At 39.4% G+C, this 20,198-nt stretch overlaps 3 protein-coding genes across 4 annotated transcripts; 2 read left to right on the forward strand and 1 right to left on the reverse strand.

Annotated features, from left to right (window-relative positions):
* Positions 1-772: 772 nt before the first annotated feature.
* On the forward strand, positions 773-3,779 carry LOC311496825 (uncharacterized protein). The gene is made up of 2 exons (XM_084556821.1): positions 773-1,349; positions 2,508-3,779. Exons 1-2 carry the CDS (start codon positions 1,263-1,265, stop codon positions 2,910-2,912), a joined length of 492 nt encoding a protein of 163 aa, XP_084412947.1. The 5' UTR covers positions 773-1,262; the 3' UTR covers positions 2,913-3,779.
* A 7,031-nt stretch (positions 3,780-10,810) lies between these two features.
* On the forward strand, positions 10,811-12,908 carry LOC311497488 (neural cell adhesion molecule L1.1-like; the record flags this gene model as incomplete). Its single annotated transcript, XM_084557809.1, has 5 exons — positions 10,811-11,042; positions 11,311-11,586; positions 11,786-12,043; positions 12,254-12,511; positions 12,607-12,908. The coding sequence occupies 5 exons, from the start codon at positions 10,811-10,813 to the stop codon at positions 12,906-12,908; spliced, it is 1,326 nt and encodes a 441-aa protein (XP_084413935.1).
* Positions 12,909-15,529: 2,621 nt separating this feature from the next.
* Positions 15,530-17,775, reverse strand: LOC311496445 (uncharacterized protein). 2 transcript variants are annotated; one of them, XM_084556313.1, is made up of 5 exons: positions 17,719-17,775; positions 17,354-17,403; positions 17,023-17,232; positions 16,643-16,687; positions 15,530-16,486 (listed from the first exon to the last, which is right to left on the reverse strand). In XM_084556313.1, exons 3-5 carry the CDS (start codon positions 17,128-17,130, stop codon positions 16,328-16,330), a joined length of 312 nt encoding a protein of 103 aa, XP_084412439.1. In that variant the 5' UTR covers positions 17,131-17,232; positions 17,354-17,403; positions 17,719-17,775; the 3' UTR covers positions 15,530-16,327. The 2 variants fall into 2 exon arrangements, with proteins under 2 accessions (XP_084412439.1, XP_084412438.1); XM_084556312.1 differs by lacking the exon at positions 17,719-17,775 and having other exon boundaries at positions 17,354-17,689.
* Positions 17,776-20,198: the final 2,423 nt, after the last annotated feature.

Raw genomic sequence — 20,198 nt, forward strand, 5'->3', positions numbered from 1 at the left:
CACGCCGGGTACAAGCGCATGCATAGGCCTACAGAATGTTCACGGTGACGACATAGACAAGCGACACACACATACTGGAGAGAAAAGAGAGAGAGCCCAAGATCCGTGGAAGAGCATGAGCATACACCGTGGCCATACCTTCAAAAATATGTCACTTTAGTGGCCAATGTTCCCTCTAAGCTGCGCGTTTGCGCAATCGCGCACTGCTCGCACGTTCTCCGCGCACAAGAAAATCAATGCAGCGCATAAAAAAATCCAACATGAACTATAAATAAATTAAACAAGTAAATTGTTATTTGTTTATGTACCATTCTGCAATGTAACTCAGTGAGTGACAGCTGTCCAGCCAATGATATGATGCGGTTCACTTACGCTGCCAATCATGACAGTACGTGCCCCGCCCATATGCGCCGTGGCGCCGCTGTTTTGCAGGTTAGCTAGGCGGCTCATGAACAACAAGATTTTTGTCCTTTTTATGTTAAGTGGGCCAAATCACTTATATTGAAAGTAACGGAAATTACTGCTATAATGGGATTCTTTTGATTAACTATGTAACTTGCTATGATCTCAGGTTTTGGACAGGTGTGATACTGGTGTGTAGCCCACAGTGGTCCACAGTGTACTCACAGAGTTTTTGTGTATGCCCAGACACGTGAAAAATTAGATGGAACATTGGTGGAGACCACGTTTTTTTATTTACTTACTGTATTTTATTTACAATTTCAGAGGGCATTCTTGTTGAAATATAGCAATTCTTAGGAAAATACAATTACAGTGTTAATTTGTAATGAAAATACAATGTTAATTTGGAAACTAAACTCATATTTTTGTCCTATTCAGGCTCATTCCTATAATTTTTTCTTTATTTACATACTTTATTTTATTTACAATTTCAAAAGGCATTCTTGTGTAACTAGAGCTAAAAATGTGCTCTGATTTGTATTTATTTTTTTGTGTATTGGGCTATTGTTCAATGAATAAATCATATTTTAGCCTTTATCTGACTGACAGTTGTGTTGATCACTAAAATTGCATTGACTTGGCATGCAGTTTGATTAACTGAAAGTAGCTACTAATGTAGCTTATCAAGCTACTTTTGACAGACTGTAACTTAGCTTACTACATTTTTATGGGTGTAGCTTCTGTGTAGTGAAGCTGAATTTATTGTAGAGTAGCTAGTAGCTTAGCTCACTACAAATATCAAGTAGCTTGCCCATCACTGACATTTAAACATAAATGTAACTTCACTGACAAACAGACCTATGTGTTTTTTCTCCAGAAGAAAACCGAAGAACTCTGGAAAGTTGGATGAGACTTTGGAGATGGAGACCAGTCAACACAATCCACTGGTAACTTTGTTCATTCAGCTAGCATTTTATATAACTGTTAAAATATTAGTGGACAACAGAACTGTCTCCAATATTACATAATTTTAGATATTCCATGTATCTGTTTATGAACCACTCTTCACAGGTTTTAATCAGTTTTCCATTGATCATATCATTGTTATATTTGTACTATTGATGAACATTTTAATTAATCATTATTTTAATCAAAAACACCAAACAGGCAGTACATGAAGAGGAAGTTGGGGCAGTGAGAGAGCTGCAGCATCAGTAGAGCAACAGTGCGACCAAAGTCAGGTTTTAAAGATTGCTCTGTAGACCTGCTCATTGCAAGTGCAACTTTAGTTTGTGAACTGAATGTGAAAAGTGGCAGACTTGCAAATGTGAGTTTCAATACTGAATATGCTATCACATCTTTTAACAGGCAGACTTCCCTTTTTTGTTGTTTTGCAATGCAGCTCAGACTAAACCTCATACAATTACAGCCACTGAATTGCTGGCTTGTCTGCAAAGGTCCATGACAGGGCCAATCCAGACTTGCAGTAGGTCAACCTTGAGGGCGTGACTTTAATGATATCCCTTGTGGTAATGTATAGAATGGCCCAACTTGCATCTCCTCCTCGTCATGTGTTGCAATGCTCCATCTGTCCACAAGGAGGAGCAGTGATTATAGAAGCCTGGAGGATTTACTGCCATCAGGCTGCTGCCTACATTAAATTTAATCGGTGCCATGAAAGCCCTAAAGATGAGATGAACGTAAAAGTGAAACAATAAAAACTGGCATAAAGGTAGTCAGAAATATGGATGTTGCCAATACTGTGCATGTAACATCTGTGCAGTCTATATGTTGTTAACAAGGCATACTGTAAGAAATGATGATTACAACATTTGTTCACAGAGTGCCTATGTGCAGGTATCCAGCTTGTACCCAGCTGCCTGTGTCTTACCACCACTCAGTAATGGTGTAAAAAAGCAGACACACAAGTCAAGTCTTGCTTTAAGCTCATTTTCAAATACACCAATTACAGCCTGGAGGAATCAAATATGGTTAGGACTGGGGGAAAAAAATGGTTGGAAATATTGTAAATAGAGACAAGTTGCACAGTGTTGTGCTTGTTGCAGATGCTGCATGAGACATATAATTTTCTTTGTACCTATCAGATATATAATGGTCAAGCAGTAGGAGATGATTTGACCCACACCCGAGGAGGAACTGAGAATGGTGATGTGGCAGCAGAGAAAGCAGCACTGGAACTCAACAGTGAGCCAAAAGACGTGGAGTACGCCAGCATTGATTTCTCCCTGTTGAAAAGACGTCCCAGGGAGTCCACAAGGAAGCAAGAAAGCACAGAGACTGAATATGCTGAAATCAAGAAAGAAGTACAGGAGGAAAGGGAAGATGATGGAGGAGAGGAAAGAGAAATGTTGGAGGGCAAAGAGGAGGAGGAGGAGATGAAGGTGATGATGGAGGAGGATGAGGAGATAAAACATTATGTCCCAGAGAAACAGAAGAGGGAAGAAGAAGCAGTGTACTCCAACGTGAATGATATAATGAGTGAGATCTGAGGACTGTGTTGCATTGTGCCGTTGACTGAGGACAACGTTTGTGTTCTCATCAGATGTGATGACTGATGATTGTCAGACAGAGGCTCTTTTGACCCCTCGGCCCTCATGGCTTTCTGCTTTGGTCAGAAATGAACCAACCAAATGTTTTAAAAATGGTAATGTTTCCTTTAGATTCCTGTTTTCCATTTAAAAGTCTTGCTCAACAACATTTAGACTAACAATGAAACACCAGCAAGAAAACACACATGAATCCTTTAAAATATCCTGTGTTCCTGCATTACTTCTTTTAAATGAATATCTGATATTCATCTAAGCTGCATGTATATTCTTAAGCTAATAACACAATAGTGTCTTTATTGGATACATCCACTTAAACATTCCCAGTGCTGGTGGGAAGAGGAAGTGAACCCTTGGACTGAATAACTGTTGGGACATCCTGGGACAACAGTACCCTCAAACAAACCTGTGTCATGTTTCAAGAATAATTCTGGACTATGGAACGTTTTTCAGCTCAGCCACTCTAACATCATCCTGTAGGTTTGTATGAAAAACATGGGAAGCCCATCTTCAGAATCTTGACTCTTAACCCAACATGTTCCCCTTTAGGATGATAGTATGGTGAAGTAATTTTGTTCAATTTAATCCAATTTTATTTATGTAGCGCCAATAACAACACAAATTGTCTCAAGAAACTGTCTCAAAATCCCGCCTGAAGCCCCCATAGCAAGCACAAAGAAAGCGGTGGCAAAAACTTTAACAGGAAGAAACCATATGGAGGGACCCATCTGCTTGAGGCCAGCCGGGTAGAGACAGATAAAGAGCTGTCATAGATACATCCTGATCCAAATCATACATTGCAGTTCAATATTAAGTGAGGAAAGGGCGTTTTCAGTCGGAATGTAAAAAACGCATTCTCTCGGCCTGAAACGTCTATTTTGCTGTCCACCACATTAACGTTTCAGACTCGCAGAATTAGACCAGTTCTGCCTCTTACTGCCTCTACATGTGATGAACAGGGTGGTTGTGAGCTGATTGTGAAGTTTCAAGCAGGTACCTGGCTTGGAATGGAACCGGTGGGGGAGTCCAATCCAAGCGGGTCGCCCGAGCAGTCGAGGCCGGAGAGGGTGCGCGTTCAGCCGGATCAATTGGATGGCCTCAGGGCCCCTCTCATGGAGGATAAAAATCATGCTTTTTCCCTAAATACACATCCCATGCGAGCTTGTAATGATAAAACCTGATCCAAATCATACATTGCAGTTCAATATTAAGTGAGGAAAGGGCGTTTTCAGTCGGAATGTAAAAAACGCATTCTCTCGGCCTGAAACGTCTATTTTGCTGTCGACCACATTAACGTTTCAGACTCGCAGAATTAGACCAATGCCTAAAGCATACATGTACAATCTGATTATGATACAAATACAAGAAATAGCTTATGCATTGTCACATGAGAGTTTGATAATGAATATAAAAACTGTTAGTGGCAATGGTAGTTCCATTACAATGATTGAATATAAGAGGCATCATAGGCAGGTTGTAGAATGATGCATTCAGGTAGGAGCGGATATAACTGCTGACCATGAAGACTGGGCAGGTGGATGAGTCGAGGACCACAGATGAGAAGTATGGAGCTCCACAGGTCAGAACCACACTACTCCAGACCAGAGACACTCACAAGAAGATGGAGGAGGAGGGGAGGAGAGGGAGATGGAGAAAGGGAGACACAGCTATTAACACGCTATACAGGAGTAGTACACAAATGCATGAGAAGATAATTAGATAATTAGAAGATAAGTGCTCGGTGCCAGAGAGAAGAGAGTAGAGGATAAGTTCTCAGTCTATTGGTGTCTGTTCAAAATAAATCTCCTTGTGTGCTCCGCCCTCATTGCTTTTACCTGTGTCTTGTCACCCATGTCCTGTGTATATAGCCTTGCCATTCCCCTTGTTTTCTGTCAATTCATTCTCTATATTACCTCTGTTCTCTGTGATGTTACCTCATTTGTTTTAGACTTGTGCTTCCTCATGTTCCTTTGTTTTTGTCTTGCTTTTGGTTCTTACCATTTTTTTTTTTTTTTGGATTTGTGTTCTTCGATTACCCTGTTATCAACAGTAGCGCCTTTGGTTATCATTCTTAAGTTCTCATTAGGGGTCCATGCAAGGAGTTGCAGGACCGCTATTGATTTTCTTGCAATTGTTATTATTATTCTTATTCGCCTCATTATTCTGCTTAGCTAAAAGTGTCTGTCCAGGATAAACTGCAAGGGCGAAAGGCATCAAACCTGGTAATTTGGTAGAGGTCCTAGCATTTCACTTTGCCAAGGCAATACACATGTCTGCAGCTAGGGGGTGCAATAATAAGTCAATTTACGTTTTGACTCATATCTCGAAAACAGTGTGCCCTAGAAACAAAATTCTTTCTCCCTCTGATTCCTTACTTAGGAATCACATCCATTTCTGTCTGCCATTTTTTTCTGCCATTTTGAAAAAAATGGCAAAAAAATGCAAAATATACTCCTTCCAGCCCATTCTTTGTCCCTCTGATTCTATACATAGCACTGGTTCTAATGGACTAGGCCACGCCCATTACCGCTTGCCATTTTTTTCCGACATTTTGAAAAAACTTGCACCTCAAAGCAAAATAACTCCTCCTAGCCCGATCATCCAAACTTGGCATGTATCATTTATGGACAAAGATAATGAAACGTTTTCAAAAGAACTTTAGCAGGGTTATTGATTATTAAGTTAATGGCTAGTTAATTTTTCACCTCACCTCATCTCTAGGATGCGATGGCTGTCTGAACAAGATCATCTCTGAGCTGGAAGGCAGAATCTCTGTTTTACATCAGATCATAAATGAAGAAGAAGTCGTGCCACTCATTCTGCCACTGATGCCTCTGCTGACCACTGGAATCACCTAGAAGCCAAGCCAAAGGTCCTACTGGGACTTACCTTCACCCCTGGCTAATGGACTGTTGCCGGCAAGGGCAGACATGGTGGAAAACTACGTAATAGCTCCCATCCACCTAAAACCCGCAAGTTGTCCACGTCAAACATGTTTTCCAGGCTCGGGGAGCAGGACCCGCCGTATCACACTGGCTGTCCCTCCGTGCGTGACCACTAACATCATTACTATCACCTGGCCTCTCAGTGCCTCCACCCCTGTCTACCCAATACAATCTAGCACCTTCAATTCGTGCTGATGCCCTCTCGCGGAAGGGTGTCCAAACTACCCATCCTCCGTTCTTTCCTGGCTACTCTTCCTCACCCTCCTCTCTGTGTGAGTCAGCAGTTACCACTCATCTCACCAGCTCCGCCCCTAGGCCATCCTGGTGCAGCACATGCCTTATCTGTACCATTATATCCTCCAGCAGACCTGTTTTGCCTTCATTTAGATGACTTTTTATTAACCCTAATAATCTTGTCAATATTAAATGCCACACTAGCGCCCCCTTGGGGGATCTCACTACTGCACAGCCTCTTCCCATTCCTGTCCATATCACAACAAGCACCACTATTCCAGCAGATCACCTCACCCTCTACCTGCTAAAGCAACCGTACAGCATTGTACAGTAATCACGGGGTGAATCACTATACTTAAACATTTATCCTGAGGGATTTCTACAGCTCCCGTGCCCTGGATTTCCTCTGTGTGATGGATGGGCGCCAGTGACTGCAGCACTCTGGTTGAACATTTATTGGCAGGCTGTTTTTATTTCAACTCCCCGCGGACATTGGGTCGTGGTTTAAAAATATGGTTTTAAATGTAAGCAGCGCACTACCTCATCTTCAGCCTCCAGCTTTGAAGCGACCTTATTTGAAGTGGGTCAGCGCTATGCGCTGTCATTTACCGACCCCCCAAATACAATAAGGACTTTGTCAGCGACTTTTCTGATCTTTTAGCTGAAATTATGCCTAAGTATGATCGTGCCCTTTTTATTGCAGATTTTAATATTCATGTGTGTTGTCCTGATTAGCTGTTGGTGAAGGACTTTTTAAACATTACTGACTCTCTTAATTTGGTACAGTGTGTGCCTGGTCCCACACACAAACATGGACACACATTAGACCGTGTTCTCTCTCACGGTCTTTCTGTGTCTAACTTGGAGATATGAGATGATGTGATTTCTGATCATATGCCGGAAATGTTTGAAATTGCCTTCTCTTGTGCTGCAGTTAAACTTGACGCTCCTCCTCAGTACCAACGGACTTTTAACCCTTTTGCTGCCGGTCAGTTCTCTTCTGCTTTTAACCAGCTCTGCATCTCCTCTGACTTAGCATCTGTTGACTGGTTGTTAACTGTTATTCCTGTTAGTTACCCATTAGTAAACATGCAGTGGTGCAACCGCTTAAGAAACCTGGTCTCGATCGCAGTGTGCTGGCCAATTTCAGACAGCTGTCTTGTATCTCAGAAATCTTGGAGAAAGTTGTTCATGTTCACCCCTCCCTGCTGATTTGGGCCCCGTGTTATCTTATGTAAAGCCAGCAGTCTCAAAAAGATGGACAGTGATTTTAAATTGGATCGCCAAATTGGTGTATTGGTTTCTTGTTGAGGGAAAGCCATTTTTGTGTTTTCACTGAAAAACGCCCGTCCAGATTTTTTCACCTTAGGCAGTTGGCAAAGGTTCTTGCACCATTTTAATAGTCAAATTTAATGCTTTTTAAGACCTCAACAACATTAAGACCCAAAATTGTCATGACAATTTCTATGGTAGAAAATACTCCATTTATTTTAAGACTTTTTCATTAGGGACCTTTTTTCCATATAAGGAGACAGAATAATAACACTTCCAACACTAAAAGCAGTCTCCATTGTAAATAAATTCAATAATGAAAGTCCTCAAAACAGCCTGTTTTTGAAAAATCATGTACATAACTGTTGGACACACATCCACCCACCCACACACACACACACACACACACACACACACACAGACACACACAGACACACACAAGATACAAAATCATTCCCTTGGTGTGTGTGTCCTATACATTCAATGGTAAATTTTGCTAATTAGACTAATTATTTTCTATAGGTTTACTAACTGGTAAAATCATGTACTTTGTGCTAAAATACAACATCTAATCTGAGTTTACAACATAGCTTGATTCTGCATTCTCTATTTACAGCTCAATAGTCCTCACGTGAACGTTTGCTGTTGCTGTGGCAACAAGAGACAGCCGACACTAGATTTGGCCAACCGCCCAAAAAACGTCTCATAAAATCATAAATCACGAACTCCTTCTTGGTGAATTAAGCGATGCCATATTTGGCAATATATGCAATATATATTTTATTTTCACCACAACGGTGGCACAGTGGCAGCGAGGTGGTTAGCACTGATGCCTCACAGCGAGAAGGTCCCGGGTTCGAATCCATTTCTGTGTGAAGTTTGCATGTTCTCCCTGTGTCTGCGTGGGTTCTCTCCAGGTACTCTGGCTTCCTCCCGCCGTCCAAAGACATGCTTATTAGGTTAATTGGTGATTCTAAATTGGCCGTAGGTGTGAATGTGAGTTTGAATGGTTGTCTGTCTCTGTGTGTTAGCCCTGCAACGGACTGGCGACCTGTCCAGGGTGTGCCCCGCCTCTCGTCCGATGACAGCTGGGATAGGCTCCAGCCGACCCCCGCGACCCTTAACAGGAATAAGCGGGTACAGAAGATGAATGAATGAATGAATAAAATCAGTAGGTAGGGATTTTTCTTATTGTTTTTAATCTGTTTCCAACTCAGCTGACCTGACAATGAGATAATAATAATAATAATAATACATTTTATTTAAAAGCGCTTTTCAAGATACTCAAAGACACTTTACATAAAAAGGACATCAAATTAGCAAAACAATGTGAAATATAACATCAAAAACACAATAGATGGCAGCAGTTCTGTTGTGTTGGAGCTAAAACAGTCAAAGCTTGGTCCTCTTTTATTTCTGGTTTAAGATATAAGCGAGAAGGGTCTTAAATGTGATGAGAGGCATTTGAAACTGAATTCTGAAGCACTCAGTGTAAATCTGTGTAAAAAGGAGTAAGAGACTAAAACATGCATTACATGCTCTGCAGTGTTCTCAGGCAACACTGAGATGATTTAGGAATGTTTCTGAACTGAAAAAGTTATATATTCTCTTTAATTTCATTTTTCAGTTCTTCTGATTTGTTAACTCCCTCTTCATCTTAGCACTCTAATATATCAACATTTTATTGTTCACCACATTCATTATGGGTTAAGAAATACATCACGTGTGATGTGTAGATTGATGAGACACTTCCTAGAGGAGCTGCTTTAGTCATTTATTACATAACTCAGTCTCTTCAGTAACTACATGAGAAGAAGTGGTGTGCTGGTTTTGAAGAAAAAATATCACACACTGACAGTAATTCCTTTTAAGTACATCAGTCAGTCATGAGAGTAGAAAAGATGGTTGGTCATTGTGGTGGACGAATACTCCTCAGTGGTGCATCAAGAAACTTCCTGTAAAATTGTTGCTGCTTAAAAAGGAAGAAACTGAAAAGAGAGGAAGATCACTTCAGAGCAGAAAGTCAGCAGAGATCACTGTGACAAGAAGAGAGAACAGGAACAAGACAAAAGAGGTAAAACAACATTTAATATGGGTTTCAAATGTCTTTTTAAAAAGAGTTAACTGTGTTGAACAAAGAGGACTGAGTAGACTGAAGATAGTCTGAACTAGTCACAGTTGTTGTGTTCATTAAATGATTCAGGTGGCCTACAACTGGACAATATGGCTGAGATTTGAGACATTTGTTTTATTTCTGCTGTTGCTGAGTTGTTGTTACTGTAATTCTAGTAAAGTTTAACTTTCAAGAACAGATATAACAAAGAGCCTTGCCATAAAGATTTTGCATAGTCATATGACTGACTAAAATATGTTAATATTGGAACAACTGAAAAACAAAAAGTGCAACATCCTTTGTGGTATGTGTGATGTCAACTGTGGATTTTCCTTTGGTTCCATTTCTACATGTTTACTACATTTGCTGCATTAAAGTTTGTCCTGAGTTAACTCTGTTAGCAAAGTGGACGGAGTGGACTGAAGATAGTCTGAACTAGTCACAGTTGTTGTGTTCATTAAATGATTCAGGTGGCCTACAGCTGGACAATATGGCTGAGATTTGAGACATTTATTGGATTTCTGCTATTTTTAAGTAGTTGTTAATATCATACTAGTAAAGCTGAGCTGCTTCAAGAACAGATATAACAAAGAGCCTTGCTATAAAAAAAATTGTGTAGTCATGTGACTGACTAAAATATGTTAATACTGGAACAAATGAATAACAAAAAGTGTAACATCCTTCATGGTATGTGTGATATCAACTGTGGACTTTCCTTTGGTGTTTTTGCTAATATGGACTATAGTTGGACTCCTGGATATTATGTGCAACATTTGATATTTAAATTTGTGATGGAAGATTTTGAGTTTATCTTTGACTAACTACACTTTATGTGTTCATTGTTGATTTCATGTAAATGTGTTTTCCTGACAGAGCAAGCATCTAAATCATCAGATCAAGATGTTTGTTCTCATCTGGGTGACTCTGCTCCTCTTTGTCTGGGGCAGCAATGCTGACACAGGTACTGTTTACATCTTCTCCTTTATTAACTTGTAAATCTGCTAAGATGTATTATATACACATGGTATAGTGCCAAAAACTAAATAGTGTCCATCTCTGTTTTTCTCTTCTCATTTGCATTAACAGACGTGTTTGCTGGAGGAAAACAACACTGTATAAATAGATTCTGTGTCACTCTCAGTGAGAGAAACATAACCGCAGAGGCTGGTCACAGTCTTGTGATACCATGTTCTTTCACTACTACAGACGACTTTACACCACTCTACATACTGTGGTTAAAATGTAATCCATTAAAAAAAAGATGTGAATATAATGATATGATATTTCACTCCAACAAAGACAACAGTCACGCTCAGTCAAAAGTTCAGTCTGGATTCAAAGGACGAGTGTCATCTTTAGAGCCTGATGTGAGTCAGAGAAACTGTAGCATCATGATTAATGATCTCAACGAGTCTGATTCTGGATCATATCAGCTCAGAGTTAATGGTGTCCAGCGAGGGACGTCAGATATATATACATTCCCTGCAAGAGCAATCGTCTCTGTTAAAGGTATGAAGAGCTACAGCGAAGAAACATGCAGAGTTTAGATATTGCTATTTTTTCAGTCTCAGTAATATCTGCTATGTGTGTCGTCCTCTGGTGGTACATAGTAGGTACTGCAAGGGTTCATGAGAAAACTCCTTCAAATCAAATCAAATCAGCATTATTTTTCACTGTATATACATTCATACATATACATAAATACATAAGATGAATTTGTTCTTGCAGACATTTTGGGCACAGGTGTGCACAAGTAATTGGTCTTTTTGTTTCATAGATGTGAAGGTTGAAATCACCGGAAACAGAAGTGTGAAGGAGGGAGAGACTCTGAAGCTGACCTGCAGTGTTGATAGTTTCCCTCCATCATTTATCACATGGACTAAATATTCTGAACCATCCATTCAAAATGTAACAGGAACTAATCTGCAGAACAACAGTGAAACGGACACTTTGTTCATCTCTAATGTGACAAGAGAAGATTCTGGACAGTACATCTGCACAGCAAAACACCTGAACAACACCCTGATGGAGAAAGTCAATGTGAACGTGATATGTAAGTACACTGTGAATAGTAAATACTATACAGTAGAATTTGAATTAATTCATTAATAATTCAATCTTGATAAAACTTCCAGATTCATCCTGATTAACTAGCACAGCCTCACATTTAAAAATAAAAACAGAAATAAATGCTGAATGGCTACCAAGTGTTATGAATTATACATTATAACAAAATGACATTTTCTCCACAGATGAAAGGAAGCCTCTTCTCACTGGAGATACAACTGTTACAGAGGGAGAGACTCTGAATCTGACCTGCAGTGTTGATAGTTTCCCTCTGTCTCTTATTACTTGGACTAAACTTAGTTCCAACACAAACCTGCACAACAACACTGGATCAGCTTCACTTGTCATCTCTGATGTGACAACTGAAGATTCTGGACAGTATGTCTGCACAGCCAAACACCTGGACAACACCCTAATGGAAAATGCAGATGTAAGAGTGATGTGTAAGTACAACGTAAATTATTCTATGACAGAAACTTTCCAGTAGATGTTTCTTTTAATGGAGTTACTCATTCATTAAGTCTTAGAATTACCTTCAAATAAATGTTGACTAACTGACAGATTTTCAGAGTTTATATACAGTTTGTAGGTATCACCAAGTGTTATAGTGTATGAAATATGTCTGTTTGAGTCATTTTAAATTGACTCCACAGATAAAAGGAAGCCTCTTCTCACTGGAGATACAACTGTTACAGAGGGAGAGACTCTGAATCTGACCTGCAGTGTTGATAGTTTACCTCCATCTTTTATTATTTGGACTAAACTTAGTTCCAACACAAACCTGCACAACAACACTGGATCAGCTTCACTTGTCATCTCTAATGTGACAACTGAAGATTCTGGACAGTACATCTGCACAGCAAAACACCTGAACACAACTATGACTCTATATGCTGATGTGACTGTGACTCGTCAGTAGACAGTACTAATATTCTTAAAGTCACTGCATGACAGTTATTGTGCAGCTTATCCATTTTGTCCTGTGATTGTGTTCATGTGTTCACAGGGTTTCCAAAGATCCAGAATGACTCTGTATGTGTGAATCAGTCAGAGGTCCTGACCTGTGTGTGTATCAGTGAGGGGTTCCCCATACCAACCATTGAATGGCCCCTGCTGGAGAACCACACTGAGTACTCTGTCATTACCACTGTGTCAGATCACACAGTCAACAGCACGGTCACCCTAACTGTAAAACACCATGGTTACACTGTTGTTGAATGTGTCAGCAGCAATGAAGTTGGAGAAGTAAAAATGAACCTCAGCATCAAAACAGAGCAAGAAGGTGAACTCAATATAACTTATCACTAACAGAATGTAAATAATGTTTTATTTCTAAGAACTGCATCAGATAAAACATGACATGTGCTTAGTGCTCACTGCTTTAGAGGCCTGTTCAGACTTCTCCTTTTATTTCAGGGCATATTCAACAAAGAGCAGAATACATTACTCAGACTGGATGTAGTAGAAAATAAATATATACCCTGAGATTTTAACTGAATCTTTCTAACGGTAGCTCTGGTGACACATCATGGATGTTACAGTGGAGTCCTTCCCTGGGCTGTTGCTGGTGTTTCTATCAGTGTCAATGTCCTCTGCATAATCTGCATTCTGGGACTTTGGTATGTTAATCCATCTGTATTTCATGTTTTGAAGGCTCTTCATATAAAATCTAAAGATTTAAACAGGATGACAGCTGGTCTGTTTAGATTGTCAGTCTAAAACTAAACACTTGAGTTGGAGGTAACTGGGCTTGTTACTGAGCCTTTAGTCATGTGAGTTTCATTTCTTGTGATTAGATTGGCCCCAAATAAAAACCTGGAGCTCTGCAGTCAACAGTCAGTTAGAGTTGAGGAAGCCTCTTAGATGAGAGGGGACACATCTTCAAGAACCAAAAACAAGTCCAGTTGTCTTCTACTCAAGCACTTAGCATGATGGCTTTTCTGTCCATCAGTGAACAACACAGACAACAAATAATGTTTTCTCTTCTCTCCAAAGGAACGCAAGAAAGAAGGTGAATCCAAACCAAGAGGACAGGACGTACATGTCATTGCAAAAAACAGATACACCCACAGAGTATGACGTGATCGCCCTAAGTCGAAACTAAGAAGTCTTTAAAGATTCAGGGAAGTCTTACAAAAACAGCTTCACTGAAGGATTTTTTTTATTTCATTTTATGCTCTGAGAATGATTGTGATGGATTTTTGTGGTAGCATCATTTATTTTGTTTGAATGTCTGCATTTAAGGTTTCAACAAAGTCTTTTCATACCCTGTGAGTGAGAACACATTCAACTGATCCGTTCAACTTCAGCATGTAATATGTCATGGAAAAAATATTTCTTTAATTATTATTTTTAGTTTGCATTGTAAAGGTTGTTACTTTTGTTTGCATTTAATAAACTGCAATATTATAAACTCATTGCAATGTGTGTCTTTCACCATGTGGTAAAACATGTGTCTGTGTCTATTCAGCTTTTATTCAGCTTCCACTGTGTTCTTCCCTCATTGACCAGGTCTTTCTGCATGTTGTCCTGATGTGTGTCTTACTGTGTTTCTAGGAATGTCTTCTCCATCCATTTTAACTTCCAGCAGCTACAGTAGGTGCACAAGGTGAAGGGCAACACTGTTTGCTTGACAAGGCTTTTACAATCAAGATCACATCAGGACAACAATTATTAAGTCAAATGAGACAGGATGACATGTAGAATATAGACAAATGAAGTTCAAAGTAAAAAAAAATAAATAGTCTGTTGTCTCATATTTAATCAACATAAACATGTAGACATACTTGACCCACACATAATTTATATAAGACTAGTCAAGTGAGCACACTTTAGCTTAGCCTTGCTCCCATTCACATAAAACACACACCCTCACATCTCAGCGTCTGCTTTTATGTACAGATTTCAGATGATACTCTGTCATGTTAACTGTTTCTAAAGTGTATTTTCAACATACAGGTTTACAGTAACAGACCGTGACAACATCTGAGCCTGTTCTTAGCAGGATATAAATAATTATCTGGCATGCTTAAGTGTGAACAGGAAGTTATCAGAGACACTTCTATGGTATTTAATGGTATATATGGTATTTAAGGCAATGTTGAAGTGACCTCCCAGATAGTGAGACCAGTTTTTACAGTATAGATATCTCGATCTATCCTCTCATGTATAAAAGGTATTGAAGGTGTTTTAAAAAAGGTTTTGTTGCAGATATTTCTCTGTTGTTGTTATATAAAGATAGTAAAGTGTCTGCATTCAGATGTGGGGAAAGAAAAAAACTCAAAGGAATCTAATTCACGTCCTCAGTGACAGAGCTTCTTCATACATGAACACATATACTGTACAGTATGTTAAACACATATGCAAGTGTGACAACATGAAATGTTGCACAGTGTTTGTTGTCATGGTATTGTTCTGCTTGTGTGTTTGCAGTTTTTCCAAAGCTGTTCACTACTCACCATCAGCCTCTGTTGGAGTACCACATTTAGTACTCTGTCAAGACCACTGTGTGACCCTCATGCACTGTAAAAAAAGATTTGTTGACTCAACTTAACTAAGTCAAGTCATCTTGTTGCTTTGACTGAGTTAATTTGAGTCAACTTCCAGTGTCAAGTTCATTACACTTCAAAACACGAGTTGATGCAACATGCAGTCTGTTGACTCAACTTCCTGTATCAAGTGAGGTGGACTTGAAAATATTATTTGAAATAACTTAAAGAGATGTTGGTTGAATTAATTTTATCAAGTTCCTACAACTGTGAGTCAAGTTGGCTCAACATGGAATACATAACTGATACAACTTGCGATTTGATGACTCAACTTTCTGTATCAAGTAATGTGGACTGGAAAACATTACTTAAGAGAACTAAAAAAGATGTTGGTTGAAATTATTTTATCAAGTTAGGGCAACATTATTCTTTCTTTCTCATGCTCTATTGCCAAGTTACTTGAGTTTAAAGAAATTGCTAGATTTCAAAAATTTAAGCAAACCAATATCTACAAAAAATCTACATGAGAATTAGCCAGTCAAACTTAAATATTAACACATGAAAAGATAGCTGAAAAGACAATTCAATAAGGACCTTTATTAAAACCCAAACAAGTCCCACTTCAACCAGCCTTGCTTCAAAATAATAGTCAATGGATGTCGAGATGTCAACAAAGATCTGAAATTACAATGCCCCACACATAAATAATAATATAATACATAAAAAGAAGAGCACCCTTCCTTTGGGGAAAAACAGTAACGTGAATGTTCAGAATTGCTGCAGTAAATTGCACAGAGATTGGTAAAAAACAAAAAAATGTATCTCTGAGAAACTTGTTCAAAATGTTGAAAATGAAAACATTCAAACATTATTGAAATCTCCACTCCCTTGACAATTTCTCTGCAACATCATGTGGATTAGTGTTCCTCCAAACAGAGCAACATAAATGAGTCAGAACATGAAAACAAGGTGGTGTGACCCACTAAAGGGCGACACATTTCATCTCCTCTTAAAAAAAAAAAAAAAAAAAAAAAAAAAAAGAGAATTCTTCCTCAGGGCCAAATGCAGAAACATCCTCCTAAACCATCCCTCTAACTGAGCAGTTTATTCTTTAGAGTGGACCCTGGGAGTGCACATCTTGGACACAATTCCCATGAACAGGCGTTGAATCACCTTAAAAGTAAATTTCAAGTCTTTTGGATAGTCGAAGGTTCAGCACGTACAGCAGGCCTATCATTTTCACAAAAGCGTTGGGTACATCATCCAGATGGCAATCTTTTCCTCAATGACGATGGCAACATCGTTGTAGGAAACTGGAAGGGGCTCCTTCACATGTTTAACGACCAAAAGGATCCCAATCACCATTCCCTTGATGACGCCCTCCCCAGGATCTGTTGGCTTCATGCAAAAACAAACAAAAAACAAAAAGGGGCCTGTGCTTTAGACATGTTTTGCTATATAGTGTATCCACACAGAGGATGCCTGAAATGGTATGTGTAACCCTGCCCATTGTGAATTAGTTTCTGTATCACTGAACAACATTTTGCTGCTTACCTCACATCTCTTCATCAGTGTAGAAGGATTCCTTTGGTTTGATGCCTGCAAAAACACGATACGTGAATTCAGTTGATATCAGAACTCTGACTTTTGTCAATCCTCAAATGATGGAAACTGAGCTTTCAGTTGAAGAGAGGTAACTTAAACTCTGACCTTTTCACTGGCAGGTTTTATTCAACAAACCCAGAGTTTCTCTCCATCTTACAGAGCCAGCTATGTTGTTTCATTTTCTTATTCATTCAGTCTATATCAAATTGCATACCCAAGCACATTAATTAGAGGAGGTTTACTGTCTGTCATAATCTACATCCTGGTCCCTCTCCTCAGTGGGGTTGCACAATTAATGTGGACCACAACTACAACAAATATGCACTTACATCCTTGTCAAGACTCTCCATTAATGATGTAATTTCTTGAACTTCCTCGAAGCGCTTAAACCCGGAATAACTGAAGAAGTTCATGCAGATGGCTGTCCAGACCCACATAGGACTTACTGATGTCCATTGAAATTAGGAGAAATTGGAAGACTTGCAGGACCACCTCACTGAGGGGCAGTTGCCCCAAACAGCACAGCCTACATTTGTACCCTGTACAGAAAAAACAAAGGGGGGGGGGGGGGGGGGGAACATATACAAAAACATATACAACCGTTATCAGCAAAATTGATTTGACTGCATTACTATTTTTCATGTAGTATCAAATACTGACCAAAAAACCCAAGTCTGATCTCCAGCTGGCGGCCGTTCACCCCCACACTGCTGCGCGTTGCCATGGATACAGAGTTTAACGGCACACATATCAGTATGCACTTAAAAACAATCACCTATACATGTTACAGTCGAATATGAGGCTCAACCCTACATTAAATACTTGCTGTGACACTCCGGCGGCGCTAGCTAGCTAGCGATACATGCTAACGTATTTCCGAAAAACGAACAAATATGAAACATTCATCACAGGTTAAACTGACGGATTATTTGAGACGGAGAGACATTAGTACATGTCTCTCCGTGTCCAATGCACATTACCAACAGATGAACTAACTAAGCTAAAACCATTTTAAATTTACTTACTTGGACGGATCGGCTCCGAGGAAAATAGATGCCAGGTGGCTCGGATTTCAACACTGCGCGTGACGTCACATTGCGTACGCATGCGTGTTGGTTGAAATGCCCACCTTGACCTACTTTCTCAAGTGAACTGAACGGATTATTATGAGTTTTTAATGAGTTTACGCGCTTTTTTCAAGTTGAAGTTGGTGTAACTCGTCTTACTTCGTTGTAATGGGCAATGAGTTCTCTCAGCTTGACAACAACAGTCCTTCTGACTAAAAGCCCAAATCCCTTTTAACAGTGTGTCATTTATCTAAGATTATTCACATGCACATACAGTCTAATCTTTATCTCAACCTTGTTCCCATTCACACAACACTCTGACTGATACTCTGCCATGTTAACAGTTTCTGACACTTATTTACAAGATGCAGTCTTACACTATCTGTGACAACATCTGAGCCTGTTCCTAGCAGGATATAAATAATAATCTGACATGTTTACATGTGAACAGGAAGTTATCAGAGACACTACAGGCATTACATTCAGGGTAGAAGTGCCTTCCCTGATCCTGAGATCAGTTTTTACAGCATAGATATATCCTATACACGACACAAAAAGTGGTTTAAGAACACTTTTTGTTATAATCAGACATATCAATGTGTTGAATTCAGATAAGGGGAGAGACAAGAAGACAGATTCTCTTTGTCCTTAATTTAATCCACGTCATCAGTGACAGTTCTATTTCTTTATACATGAACACACAACATATGTATATGAATAGTATATACAGTATTTCAAATACACAGACACTCGTGAAACTTGTGAAATACTATTGATCTGACCATCACCACTCATATTTAGTTTCAATGAAATGAAGACATTCACTTTTTCCTTTTATACTAAAATGTATTCATAACTTAAGTGATTCAGAAGATATTCTCGCTATTTTACTTTTTAATTATTATTATTCTTTTGATTTTGCAACTGGTTGTTGTTGTGGATATTATGTCATTTTACTTGTATAAAATTGTTGCAGTCTTGAGGTGCAAAACTTCCTTCAGTCAGTCAAATCAAGTCAGAGGAAGTAGAAAAAGAGGAGGAGGTGGGGAAGTGTCCGTTCAGAGTAGAGACACTCTGCAGAGATTACAGTAGAGAGAACACACTGACAGAGGTAAACACTAGTCACAGCATATGACACAGCCTAGTCAGTGTGTCATATTTTATTTGTTAATACAGCACCTTGCTGGAGTAAATAAGCATGTAAATAAGTGGTTTAGTATCTACACCTCTGTAAAAAAAACAGCAGCCAACTTTAATAGTGAATGTGCAACATCTGTTACTGAGCCTCATGGTGTCATCTGCAGAGTGGTGTCTAGTCGGTTTGTTTTTTGTCTGTTGTTGTTTTTATATGAATGAACAGAGTGAGTGTCTAAATCATCAGATCAGGGTGTTTGTTCTCATCTGGGTGACTCTGCTCTATGTGGGGTAGCAATGCTGACACAGGTACTGTTTATATCTTGTCCTTTATTAACTTGTCAATAACTTGTGACAGTGTTTTCTTGACATGCTTCCAAATTACACATCTTCATCATTCATTCATCTTCTGTAACCACTTGTCCTGTGAAGGGTTGCAGGGTCTGCTGGAGCCTATCCCAGCTGTCATCGGGCGAGAGGCGGGGTACACCCTGGACAGGTCTCCAGTCTATCACAGGGCTAACACAGAGAGACAGACAACCATTCACACTCACATTCACACCTACGGCCAATTTAGAATCACCAATGAACCTAACCAGCATGTCTTTGGATGGTGGGAGGAAGCTGGAGTACCTGGAGAGAACCCTCGCAGACACAGGGAGAACATGCAAACTCCACACAGAAAGGCCCAGTCGGCCCATGAATTCGAACCCGGGACCTTCTCACAGTGAGGCATCGGTGCTAACCACCTCGCCACTGTCTGTCATCAGTATCTTCACCATAAATGTACCAACATTTTATTGTTCACCACATTCATTATGGGTTAAGAAATAAATCACATTTGATGTGTAGATTGATGAGACACTTCCTAGAGGAGCTGCTTTAGTCATTTACTACATAACTCAGTCTCTTCAGTAACTACATGAGAAGAAGTGGTGTGCTGGTTTTGAAGAAAAAATATCACACACTAACAGCAATTCCTTTTAAGGAAATCAGTCACTCATGAGAGTAGAAAGCTGGTTGGTCGTTGTGGTGGAGGAATACTCCTCAGTGGTGCATCAAGAAACTTCCTGTAAAATTATTGCTGCTTAAAAAGAAAGAAACTGAAAAGAGAGGAAGATCACTTCAGAGCAGAAAGTCAGCAGAGATCACTGTGACAAGAAGAGAGAACAGGAACAAGACAAAAGAGGTAAAACAACATTTAATATGGGTTTAAAATGTCTTTTTAAAAAGAGTTAACTGTGTTGAACAAAGAGGACTGAGTGGACTGAAGATAGTCTGAAATAGTCACAGTTGTTGTGTTC

The sequence above is a fragment of the Chelon labrosus genome (assembly GCF_963514085.1).
Source record: "Chelon labrosus genome assembly, chromosome: 12".
Classification (NCBI taxonomy): Eukaryota; Metazoa; Chordata; class Actinopteri; order Mugiliformes; family Mugilidae; genus Chelon; species Chelon labrosus.